Here is a 13,176-nt window from a genome sequence, read left to right as displayed (position 1 = left end):
GTCCACATGATACCATGATTCTGTTTTGAGGAAAGTGCAAAGAACTTGAGATTCTTTTGGGGGCCACCCAGGAACTTACAGAACAAATATAAGGCAAAGTTTTCTTATAAGAGATCTGACTCTAGAGAGGAATATGTGATCCAAACTCCTTAATCAGAGAGGTTCAGGAAATAAGTAGAAGTACCTACTAAATGAAAAATGTAACAGCAATTAACTAAATCCTTAGAAGAGCCTGTCCACACCAGCTCTGGGAGGGAAGTGGAGATAATGCAGCTAGGATAAAACGTCACATAGGAATATCGCCCATCTAGCTGCTCAGTAAAAAAGGAAGTGAAAATCCACATTCTTTACATAAAGATTTTTCCACTTTTCTTATCCTGAAAAAAAAAAGATTTGGAGCCTAATTTTCTGCCAGGATAAAATGTTCTGGCCTTGTTTAAGTTAGGGCTTTTCACTGGTCCTGACCAATTTCAAGGTCTTGGAAGAGGCTCTAGCAAGTGTTTATATGGTCAATGTTTTTGTGCAATTTTTATAAATAAAATATTTCAACCGCAATCAGTTTCTTTCCACCCAGACTTCCTCTGTCACATTTCCCCTTGAGCAGGGTGGCACTGGTGTGGCTACAGTATTTTTGAGATCCTGCTAAGAGGAAGTCGAGAGGGGATGCATTTAACTTGTGCTTAGTGAGAGATGTTTAGGTCATTTCATGGTTAAGTGATTGCTGGCTGATCTAGCATGAGAGTGGCTTCCAGGAATCCTACCGCCACTGTGCTGATTCACACAGCTTCCTGTCTTGACCCCAGGATGGTATCACGATGTGAAAATGTCCCGTTGTACAGCTGTGTGAGCTTTATGGGTGTTGGAGTAAAAACAAACTTCCTCTCTTCTCCTTACCTAGCTTTAAGATAGATGAAATTCAGATGTAGTTCATCTGAAATTCACAGTTCTTGTTCTATTTATGCTTAAAACAAATGGAAGTAAAATAAATGGAAGAAAATAAAGTAGGATGATTTTATAGTTTCTGGTTTCACAGTATAAATCAGACTTGCCATCTTGGAGAAACACTTTGCATTTAGAAAGTTTCATATAATGGGCATCTAAACGGTAACATCTATACTGATTTTTATAATTTATCATTTTTACATATTAGGATTATAAAATATTCTGTATTCTAAATTTATAAGCAGATAAAAGGGCATTGTTATATTTTCTTCTATGGGCTGTAGTAATTTCCATTTAGTAAAAACTATTAAAACAGCAATGAACGTTTAGGAAGGGGATAGAGCAGGGTGGGTGGAGTAACAGCTGATGTGTTGATTCATCGTATTTCAATTCTACACCTGTTGAAATGGCTTATTCTGCTTTTGTCTTTAGCAGAGACATTCCTGTGTCTGTAACCATGTTACTTTTCATAGATGTGTTTCCATCAGGATTAGAGTTAGCTGTGTATTTTTGAAGCATATGTTCCACTGAATTCTCTAAAAGAATAGTAGTGGAGTATTTTTAGGCCCAGTTATTTTTATAACACCTGCCTTAAATCCACAAATGTAGATTATTTGTTCATTGCTTTCTATATTAAATGAGATGCTACCATTATTTTTCCAATTAAGTAAAGTATGTGGATATAAATTTGCAGTTTGAAAATTTTAAATCATTAAACAAAGCACAGAGGCTAGATGTCATGGCGAGAAGAAAGGAAAGAGAATAGCATAGTAGCATAAGAGCCCTAAAGGGCCTTTCTGGAGTTAATGTTCATAATTCTATGAAAAGCATAAGGAAGGAGCCTAGAGAAACAGACAAAAGTAAAAGATATTGACTTGGAGGAAGATAAGAAAGAGAAAGTAATATTCAGGGAGAGAGAGGGAAAAAAATGATTTGAGCAGAACTCTGTTCATTTCCTGAGTAACTTAGTTATCTCCGCTGTATTTTTGAAGTTTTATGTCTCCCTTTCAAAGACAATGCTTTCTCTTCGGAAGTGTTGTTAACAAATGGTAAATTTATAATTACAGAAAGTAATTAACCAAAGGCTCTGTTAGGTGCCCATATTTTTTTTTTTTTAATCTCTGGGATGATCTAGGTTAAATATCAAATGGTTCAAGTGTGTGATTCAACCTCGTCATAAGGATAGAGGATTATAGTATTACCATGAGGAGTTGTGAGGATTATTGCTACCAAGAAAAAAAAAAAACAGGAAGAATAAACCAAGAAGAGGAAAATGGTTATTATGGTATACTACATATTTGAAAAGTATCTAGTATGGACACTAATACAGAGGAGACACTTTAAAAATTAGCATTTTTATAAACAATTATTTCCTTTGAGCTGAAAATATTCAAACACTTTAGTTTAATCATAGCAAAATTTTTAAAAATTGCACAAGAAAATGAGCTAAGCAAAACAATCATATATTCCTCAAATGAATGTGTTCCACAACAGTTCCATCATAATTTTATTTTTCTAAAACCTAAGTCCATTAAAATTGATGTATTTTTAAAATTAATAAATCCCAATTCCAATATCTGGAGAAAAAAAAACACTGTATCAAAGAGATATCTGCACCCCATGTTCATAGCATAATTATTCATAATAGCTAAGACATGGTACCAACCTGAGAAGTTGTGATACACAAACACACACAAACACACACACACACACACACACAGGAATAGTATTTAGCCATAAAAAATAAGGAAATCCTGCCTGTTGAGACAACATGGATGGACCTTGAGGGTATTATGCTAATGTACCTACTTATGAAGTAAGTTAGATAGAGAAAGACAAATACTGTATTGATCTCACTTATTTGTGGAATTTAAACAGATAAACAAACAAATGCTTAGAAAAAGAGATCAGATTTGTGGTTACCAGAGGCAGGGGTTGGGGGAGAAGGGATTGGATGAAGGCGGTCAAAAGGCACAAACTTCCATGTTTAATAAGTAGGCACAAACTTCCATGTTTAATAAGTACCAGGGATGTAATGTACAACTTGATGGTTATAGTTAACACTTTTGTATAATATATATGAGAGTTGCTGAGAGTAAATGCTAAGAGTTCTCATCATAAGAAAAAATATATATATACTTTTTTTGGTATCTATATGAGATGAATTGATGTTAGCTAAATTTATTGTGGTAATCATTTTATAATATATGTAAGATAAATCATTATGCTGTACAACTTAAACTTATATAGTGTTGATTATATTTCAGTAAAACTAGAAAAAAAAAGAAAAAATTCAATAGCAAAAATACAAATTAATATTTAGACAAATATTCTCTTCACTAGAAAATAGTCTTATACGCTGAAAATATTATTAGGTTTATAAAAATAAAGATCCTTCAATAATGATTTTTAATATGAAATATGAAATAATTTCCATATGTCATTTTCTTTTCTTTTAGGTGAATCTTTTTTTCCTATTAAATATTGTACGTGTTCTTATCACTAAGTTAAAAGTTACTCACCAAGCAGAATCCAATCTCTACATGAAAGCTGTGAGAGCTACGCTTATCCTGGTGCCATTACTCGGCATTGAATTTGTGCTGCTTCCATGGAGACCTGAAGGAAGGATTGCAGAGGAGGTATATGATTACATCATGAGCATCCTTATGCACTATCAGGTATGGTATTCTTGCATCAGGAAGGCACCCTGTGAAATTTGGTTTAAATTTACATACAGCTTTGGTTTTAGTTTTTACTAATATGCAGTAAGTTGGTTACAAATAATGTATCTTTTCCATTTGGAATCACATAATTCTGTTTTTCTTTTACAGGGTCTTTTGGTATCTACAATTTTCTGCTTCTTTAATGGAGAGGTATGGTGATTGGTTTTATTCCTTTTATCATTTTATATTTGCAATACATTTTTTCTTTTAAAAAAAGGAGACAGAATTATATGTGCCCTAGGAACAACTATTTCAAATTCCATTTGTATCAAGGAAAAGAACCATAGAATTTCTTTTTCTAGATGCAACTCTCCTTCCCAAAATCTCAGGTCATAATGGAGCTCAAGGCTAGGGCAAATTCAGACTCACTTTAAAATATTCCATCAATAGCTTTTATTCATATAGTCTTTCAACCTACCTTTTGAACTACTCCTCCCAAGTTTGGACTTTGTCCTAGGTTCAATGTTAGGCATTCCTTATCCTCCTAGAACTTACACTCTAATAAGAAATAGAATTGTTTTGTTTCATTTTCCCCATTCTCTCTTTTTGCCTATCTTCCAACGTGGTCTTTGGAAACAGTTTTACAGTGAATAAAAGAGGGTTTTAAAAAATTTAAACTCTCAGTTATGAAGGAAGGAGCTGCGATGGGTTAGGAAACAATAGATTGCTCTAATTCATAATATAGAAACATTTTCTTGGATATTTGAAGATTTTTATCCAAGGCTTTCCTAACTGGAAAGTCTATGGCATTTTAGAAATTTGTACCCTATTTCTTATGCATGTGAATAGTGCTATAGCTCAGAGGTTTTAGTTCTTTGTATGTTTTTAATCCACTTGATAAATTTTTAATCTGTTGGAGGATTTTGGCAAAATTCAACAAAATTTAGAAATTCAGACAGCAACTGAGTGAGACTTAAACACTTGGTATCTGTGAAGCTTATCACAAAGCTTCAGATGGTCCATACATGAAACCAGTGGGTGTAACTTTATTATAAGAACTATTCCTATAAAACTAATCAATGTTAGAAATCATGTACATGCCATGAAAAACTATAAAATATTGCTTTCCCTTGTTTATGTAATATTTTACTTCTTTCTGTTGGCATAGAATAAAATTTCGTATTTGATTTTTAATCAACTTTAAAATATAGGTATTTACTTTATATACTTATTTTTACGAGATGTAGAACTACCAAGCATAGCAGACTATATTCTCTATCTTTAGGTGTTGTTTCCATGATTCTTCTGCTGAGTAGAGGACAAGGGTGACTTTTTCTGAACTCAGTGAGAAGTACAGACAGAGAATGCAATTAGGAAGAATACATATATCATTTGTTTTAATAATAAAATTCAAATTGTATTTATTGTGTACCTCTATAAATTTATTGTCATATAAACTGAATTAGACAATCCTAGTTACTGCCTGTATAGGATTTTACAATTAAATATAGATGAGAGAGATAAGGACAATGTGTCAGAAAGCATGTATGAAATTACAGAAGATACACCTTTGGTCTGCAGTAGAGATTTGATTTTTCTAAAGGGTATTTTTAAAATGTACAAAACATAATCACTAGTAAAATATTTTGTGATGGAAGGCAGTGCAGAATAAAGGCACCGACACAGGAATACATTTAAACCTCAAAGATGCCACTTTGTTCCTGGCTGTGACATCTTAGGCAGTGCTCTGAACCTCCAGGAGTCTCAGTGTGTACTTTATTTTTAAAGGGGAATAAATGCAAGTTCCTTACACAAATCTTCCTGGGAATAATGTAAACTAGGAATGTAAAGTTCTTAGCCCCATGGTCCACCCTCAGTAAGATACTCATTACATTATAGATTCCTTATTAGATTTGTCAAATCACTCATTTTCATAAATATATGTACAGATGGGAACATTAATCTTATTGGAATCAAATCTTGAATTGGTTTTTGTATTTAGAAAAAGTGCTCAGAGAATATCTAAATGAATGTCTAACACTCTAGCTGCATTCTATCTGTGTAAGCATAAGATATACTGGACTTGATCTTTTGCCATGTCCTAAGATTGAGAAAATTTTGGCACTGGAAAATTACAATAATATAAAACCTTTGAGCCAAGTTGTTACCAAATCCTTCAGCTCCTCACAACATCTCCAGTATCTGTCCCCTTTTCTTCATCTCTCGAGACTCAGTCCGTTTATGTATGACTCATTTCTCATCTTAAGAAATACTATAATCCTTCCTTTTTTTGTCTCTTTGCCTCTAGTTTTTCCCACTCTCATGACATGAAGACATAGCTGCCAAATTCATTTTGTGTGGTTCCAACTATGTCATGTACTTCTTAAAATCATTTGCTCAGGCTCAGTTTCCTTCTGGTTTTCCACGTCAAGTCAAATGGCTTGCCTTTATCTTAATATGTATATTTGTTTTTTTATTGTCACATTTTATTTTTATTTTTTAGCCAAAATATTCCTATTTGCATTTCCCACTTGTTAAATAACTGTGGCCTGACAAGTACTCAGACCACTTTCATCTCATCTCTAGGCCACTCAGCCAAAAAATGTGCACTATTAGCTAACTAGTGACTCTAGTCTAACCAGAAGGGCCCTCCCTCATCTCATGGTTATATTTAACATCTGAGAGTAGATGTTTTTAAAGAGTGAACAAAAAGATTTGTTCAGAATAACCACTCTCACATTCTGTATTGAGAACGAGGTAGAATTTTTTTTATATAAAGCCCTATTAAACATCTTTTAATTGATCTAGGTTAAGGAGTGTAGAGTTGGTTTCTTATCAGGTACTAATGGGCATGTAAAGCTATATTCTTTATATTGCATAAAGTTATATATTACTGTGTTATCATCTAAAAAGTTGACCTTACTATTTATATAACACTTATGTGTAAAACAATGGAAAACATTTCCGTATCTTTAATAACACCAGGTAGGCTCTCTTCCAGAATGCCAATGGCAAAATTTTCCTTGCTATCATTCCCGATTAAATTTTTCATATTGTAAGTTTGCTAAGAGTGGCCACTTTGATACAGCTGTGATATTGTATAGAGAAAGCAGATGAAAAAATAACATTCTTATAGAGAATAATATAGATAAACAGACATCTACAAGGACTAGAGGTCTTTAATTAGCTTTATCTTTAATTCAGTAGATAAGTCAGGAAATTGTCTTTCTGTGGTTTTTCTGATGATTTAATTGCAAGGAAGAAATAAGGTGATGATCTTAAAGTATATACTTCAAGAGCAAATAGATATTTCAAAAGCCATTTTGGCTTTTAGAATTGAATTTAAGCTTTCTTTTTTAAGATTATAAGTACTACTTTCACAGCTAAAATATTTCTTCATGTCAACTGCTTCCCAACATTTACGTAGAGTCATTTGTACAAAGCTCCATTCCACTTCAAGTGGAAACTATATAGCACTTGTATTCAACCAGTCCAGCGTTTAGTAACAAAGTGAGAAGTTGATTAGTGTAAAACTCAGGATCCAAATCAATTCCCATTAGAAATATCTAGATAATTGGCCAAATATAATTTTTGTTTTAAATCTCTGAATATTTAAAAGTCACACTCTAAAGCCATTCCATTTACCATTTGCTTATATTCTTGAAGATACTATGTATGCAGATGTTATTTTTAAATTTCTTTAATTTAAATGTTATTTGGAGAATTTAGAAATACATTACAAACCATGAGAAAAACAAAGTGTAATTTTTGTAAGATAAGTGTATTTATTGTCCTATAAATACTTTTATTTCAAAGAAAATTTATGTGAATATAAATTATTTCCTTCAGATATATTACCATATGAAAAGAAGTAAGCTTGAAATCCCTGAGGTCCTGAATTTCATAGTAATGTAACTTTTAAAACCAATATATTACATTTCTAGTTACATAATTTTTGAATTATAGCGTAGATAAAAGCCTCCTGGAAATTCTAATAACTCATTCTGAATTTTTGCTAAAGAATCTCACTAACCTTCCATTTGTTTCTTTTGTTTTTCTACATGCTAAAACATGAAATGAAACAGTACAACTTTGTGTTCATTTCAAGTGACAAAATAGAGGAGACTCTAATAAGACTTTAAAGTATCCCTCAGAGCTGTAGACATCCTGAGAATACCTATTTACCATAGAGTGTTTGTAATTTGGAGAAGTAAGTTTTCTTGATATATTAGACAAGAAAATGAAAAGACTTAAACAAGCCAGCCCTATTTTAAAGTTTAATATTGATTTGTACACTTGAATATAGTGAATAAAAAGTTCAGGAATTCTATATAATTAGTAGAAAGCTGGACAGTATTCATAAGTATGTTTGTAGTACATGAATTACTGGAAAATTGCTTTTGGATGCTCAGGTTTCTTTTAGGGGTCAAAGAGCTGTAGAGATTTGGGGTAGACAATTCAAAGCTATACATGCTTTGGAAAGACATAGATCAGGTCACAGGATGTAGCTAATACATTTTTCGCCTAGAAGCTGACTGCTCCAAACGGGTCTGCTCCCTCATCAGACATGGAAATGTGGAGGTGATCCAGTTGGAGATGTATTTGAATCTTCTCATTACATGCTCACCAACTCAATACGAATACAACCACCTGAGTGTCTTACGTTCAGTTAAAACCAAAGTCATTACAGAGGGCCTACCCAGCTCTGATCTCTAACCCCAAGCAGAGAAGAAGAGTCATTAAACTTCAAATTTATCCAGGCAGAGGTGAATCTAAATACAAAAAAGTGGAGTGGTGACATTCCTAAACTTTTTTTTCATAATACTCATCCCATTTGTAATTACCTGTTCAACACATCTTCCCTCTGGATCATAAGCTCCATTAAGACAAAAATCCTGCTCTCCCCTACCCCCCCAATGTAGCTCAAGACCTGACATATGGTAATCACTCAATAAAAGGTTGTTGCTGCTGCTGTTGATGGTGATGATGATAATGATATATATTCCCTGTATCCCTAACTTCTTTTTCTTTTATCTCTTTTCCCTCCTCTTTCATATTCTCACTAATTATCTTCTCATTCTTTTAATAGAAATATTGATATAAAATTAAAAGCTGCATGTGCCAGCTTTTGAGGGTGTGGATTAACTGACAACGAGGCATTCATATGCATTATAGACCTTCAAAGATAAGGCACAAACAAAATGAGTTTGTTTTTTTTTTCTGTACTCTGTACTAAAGTACAAAGTAATTGCAATGAATTTCCTAATATAAAGACGGTTTACTCAATTTCATTTTTAATTAAGAAGATAGGTAATATTATTCACTAACATCAATGCTTTTTTAAAAAAACAGCTTTTGTACATAACTTACTGTACCATTAAACACATTATCTTTGCTTCATTTAATGAATTGCTCTTGCCTTTTCTGTTTTACAGGTTCAAGCAATTCTGAAAAGAAACTGGAATCAATATAAAATCCAATTTGGAAACAGCTTTTCCCACTCAGATGCTCTCCGTAGTGCATCTTACACAGTGTCAACCATCAGTGATGGTGCAGGTTACAGTCATGATTGTTCAAGTGAACACTTAAATGGAAAAAGCATCCACGATATTGAAAATGTTGTCATAAAACCGGAAAAGTTATATGATTGATAGTAGAGGGAGTATTGCTGAACTATTTTGTGCCACTTCTAACTCAAGGACTTGGATCCAAGACTTTGCAACCAGAAGACTTCAATATTATATGAATTTCTTGAAGGTGACAAAGAAAACCCTCCCATGAATTCAGTAGTGTATTGATAAATGTTTCACAATAGCTCTGTGGGGGTGGGGGAGAAGCCCTGATTTGTAATGTTTGCCAGTTTTATGGTGTAAATACTCCCACCATGACTGATTTCAAGCTGTCAACTTGACATCACTGAATGTGGAGTTGGGTACAGATGGGCACAGTCAGTTATTGTAGGCTGGTGTAAGCCAGCTCCAGCACAGCATTGTGTGAATCCACAAGTAAATAGGCTGTAAACATTCACATTGGGTATGAGTTCACTTCTGTTTCCTAAAGAAACCTAGCTAACACCTATAGACTTGGAGAGAAAATGAGCTTTTCATGTGTTTATTTTTAAATCTTTATCCCATATTCATTGGTGCAGTTGATTTTTTGCCCCAAAAGTATTCTGACCCTACTTGATTTATCCTTTCAAATGGACCAGGTAAAGAATTATTCCTGTTGGCTTACACTCTTCTCCTCAAGAAAATAACTGAGCAGAATTATTATCAGCTACTATTTCCTGATACATCACAGTCATATCCTTTGTCATATACATTTTTGTGACTTGATGAATAGTATGTATTATATGCAGTCCTACTTTGGTATCATTAGGGAGACATCTTGGTTGATACTACAAAACATGTCAATTTCTTTCCTATCTTACTACACAAGTGGAATGGAATCCATTTCCATGTACCTGTAAATAGAAATTTTGCCCCTTCCATTTTCACTGTGTGGACAAATTAACAATTATTTTACATGAAGGAAATCAATGAAGGATTTCTTATTTTCTTAAAAGTTTTTAAGTTTCTTAAAAGTTTTTCTTATTTTCTTAAAAAAAATTGTGAAAAATGAACTTATAAATATTCTGTTATTCTATTTTATAGTCTCAAACCAAACATATTCGATCTAGGTAAGTTTTTTAAAAAACAAATACTTAATGTAACAATATATGCATGTTAATATCTGATACTGTGTCTGGGCTGATTTTATAATAAAATAGAATCTGGAATTCTATATTTGGTAAATATTTTAAAGACAACCAGATGCCAGCATCAGAAGTTTATCTGAGAACCAAGAGAACAGAAATATCTATGATAAGATATAAAGTATTTATTTTAAAAAACCCTCAAGGCCATTGTTTTATTAAATATATTAGCTTTGGTAATTCATACCTTAATAACAGGTATGTTTTACATGTTTTCCTTTTATTTTGACGATGAACTTTCATTCTAATCCAGAAAGTTTAAACAAGTCCTATAGTAAATGCCAATCTGCTACTTTAATGGTTTTTACCTCATTAAAAATAATACTTTTCTGACTTTTACTATATGAAGATGTATGGCTTTGGGAATGTTCCAGGCTATTTTGCAAAAGGAATACTATATATCATATTACAATGTTTTAATATTTTAATAGAGCTACTCTATATGATAATACAATTCAGTGAAAGACCTTAATCTATCAGTGAGGAAGAACTGTTGTCAGAATATTTATCGAATAATTTAGATGGAAGAAATCCATGTTAATGAATTAAAGTAACATTTAAATGGGAATTAGTATCCCTAATGTTATTTTCCATTGAAATTTCTGGAAAACAAAAGTGACTTCAATTAGAAAAAGTTAATTTTGGCAGGAGAATTCATTGTCTATGTGTTTTTTGTGTGGTGTGTCAGTCTGCTTAAAATGGATTAAACCAATGACTTAGTCATCATAGGTTGGTTTTTAAGCTGTCAAAAGATGGTAAGTTCAAAGGTCATTTGAAATTGTCCAGGTAGATTATCTAAATTAGTAAGAATTAATTTATTAAATGACCTGATCAATAGATTTATAATTTATGATTTATCTATATGCATGTAAAAAACAGTGTTAGTTTCAGATTTATTAATTTCATAATAAGCTGTCATACAAAAAGAACACAGGCTAATCTGGACTTCTTAGTGCCTAAATTATACAAAAATTCCTTTAAATAAACTCACTTTTTAGCTAAAGACATAGATTCATATTCTTAGCTAAAGACACAGATTCATATTCTTTGCTGGTGTTATTCATGTATTTCAGCATTCTTCCAGACGAACTACTGAGTCTCAACCGTAAATAACAGTAGAAAATGTCAAATTATCAGTGAGCATTATATTAAAATTACATTGTAATTTTCAAGTTTTTTTTTTTTTATCATATTAAGCTTAGATCAGATTTCCTTTACGGTCAGGATTTATCTATTGTACTGTCTTCAGGTATAGGCATTTCATGATTAATCAGTGTTAGTTTTTGTACCCGTTTTTTTTAGGAGTAATATTTTTAAGTATTAGATTTCTCAAAAGCTGAAGTGCTAATAATTAAGCTCTTCTTTGTATCTTACTCATGAAGAATAAATAAAATCTATACTTTTAAAAAGCCAACATCTTTGGCATCTAAAAACTTATTTGGGGAATTTCTAACTTTTAAAATGCAAATCTGCTACTTTTCTGCAAATAATTGTGAGAGTCATTTTAATTAAAAAAATTCTGTCATTTTTTAATTTCTAAAGTTATTTAGTGCATTTTTTCATAAAATATTTATTCTGGAATTTATTGTTTGTTCAAATGCAATCCAGTGTACATAGAAGTAGTGGTAGCTGTAGTGCTGTATTTATTGCTTGATTTTTTTTTTATGTGAACTTATTTTAATTTTCTCTTGGTTTTAATATGCTAATTGAAATCACCATTTCTTTTACATCTAAAATATACCCGAGTTATTCTGAACAATTAAAACAACTCATATTATGCCTACTTAATGTATATCTCTGTCATTTGATTGTATGAAAATATTAAAGTTATGAGCTAAAGTTGATCTTCACTCATGTTTACTGGAGTGCTGAATACTCTAAATTATAAACATAATTCTTTACAGCAATCAGTGGAATACCTCTTAAAATCAATGACTGTATCACTATTACTCTCTTTGAAGTCTTCAATAAACCTATAAATCATTTCATACCAATTTATTTAAGTTATGAATTTGTTTTATAAGCTAGAAAATTCCAAATAAACTGCAGTATATGAAGATTCCTTCCTAGGCTGAAAGAAAGGAAAAGATGACCAGAAATAGGAAAATGTAAAGATTTGTCTCTTCTCATCATTATATTCCATTGTATAGTTTTGTGCTGAATAGCAGAAAGAAAAAGAAGGAAAAGAACTTTAAATATATATAATTTAAATATATATAACTCACTCTCTTCGTTTTTACTGTATTATACTGGTATAGTAGATTTACACATATGCAAAGATGTGTAACCATCACTACAGTCCATTTTATTGCATTTTCATGACTTCAGAAGGAAACCATGGATCCTTAGCTATTATTCCTCTATCCGCTCATCCCTGCTCCCACCCAAGCTCTAACCACCACTAACCTTCTTTCTGTCTCAATAGACTTCCCTGTGCTGGACTTTCATTTGAATGGAATCATATAGAATGTGCTCTTTTATGACTGACTTCTTTCACCTATAATGTTTTCAAGGTGCATCCATGTTTTAGCTTGTTTCAATATTTCATTCCTTTTTATTCCTAAATTATTCCATTGTATGGATCCACCATATTTTGTTTATTCATTTGTCAGCTGATGGACATTTGTGTTGTTTCTATCTTTTGGCTATTATGAATAATGCTGCTATAAACATTTGTGTACAGGTTTGTTTTGAACATATGTTTTAATTTCACTTAGTTATACACCTAGAAGTGGAAATGTTGGGTCACGTGTTAACTATATTTGTTTGTGGACTGCCAAACTGTTTTTCAAAGCAGCTGGACCATTTTACATGCCC

General features: G+C 32.1%; 1 protein-coding gene across 2 annotated transcripts in view; it reads left to right on the top strand.

The window, feature by feature from the left end:
* Positions 1 to 12,353, top strand: part of CALCRL (calcitonin receptor like receptor) — a 94,683-nt gene extending 82,330 nt beyond the window's left edge. For both annotated transcript variants that reach the window (XM_006189238.3, XM_014563039.2), the window contains 3 exons: positions 3,402 to 3,620; positions 3,774 to 3,815; positions 9,041 to 12,353. In XM_006189238.3, the coding sequence (XP_006189300.1) occupies positions 3,402 to 3,620; positions 3,774 to 3,815; positions 9,041 to 9,256 (477 nt within the window). In that variant the 3' untranslated portion in view covers positions 9,257 to 12,353. The remainder of the gene's footprint in view (positions 1 to 3,401; positions 3,621 to 3,773; positions 3,816 to 9,040) is intronic.
* Positions 12,354 to 13,176: the final 823 nt, after the last annotated feature.

Source organism: Camelus ferus, chromosome 5, assembly GCF_009834535.1.
Source record: "Camelus ferus isolate YT-003-E chromosome 5, BCGSAC_Cfer_1.0, whole genome shotgun sequence".
Taxonomy (NCBI): domain Eukaryota; kingdom Metazoa; phylum Chordata; class Mammalia; order Artiodactyla; family Camelidae; genus Camelus; species Camelus ferus.
Note: the sequence above shows the minus strand (reverse complement) of the source record. Positions and strands in the feature narration are given on the sequence as shown.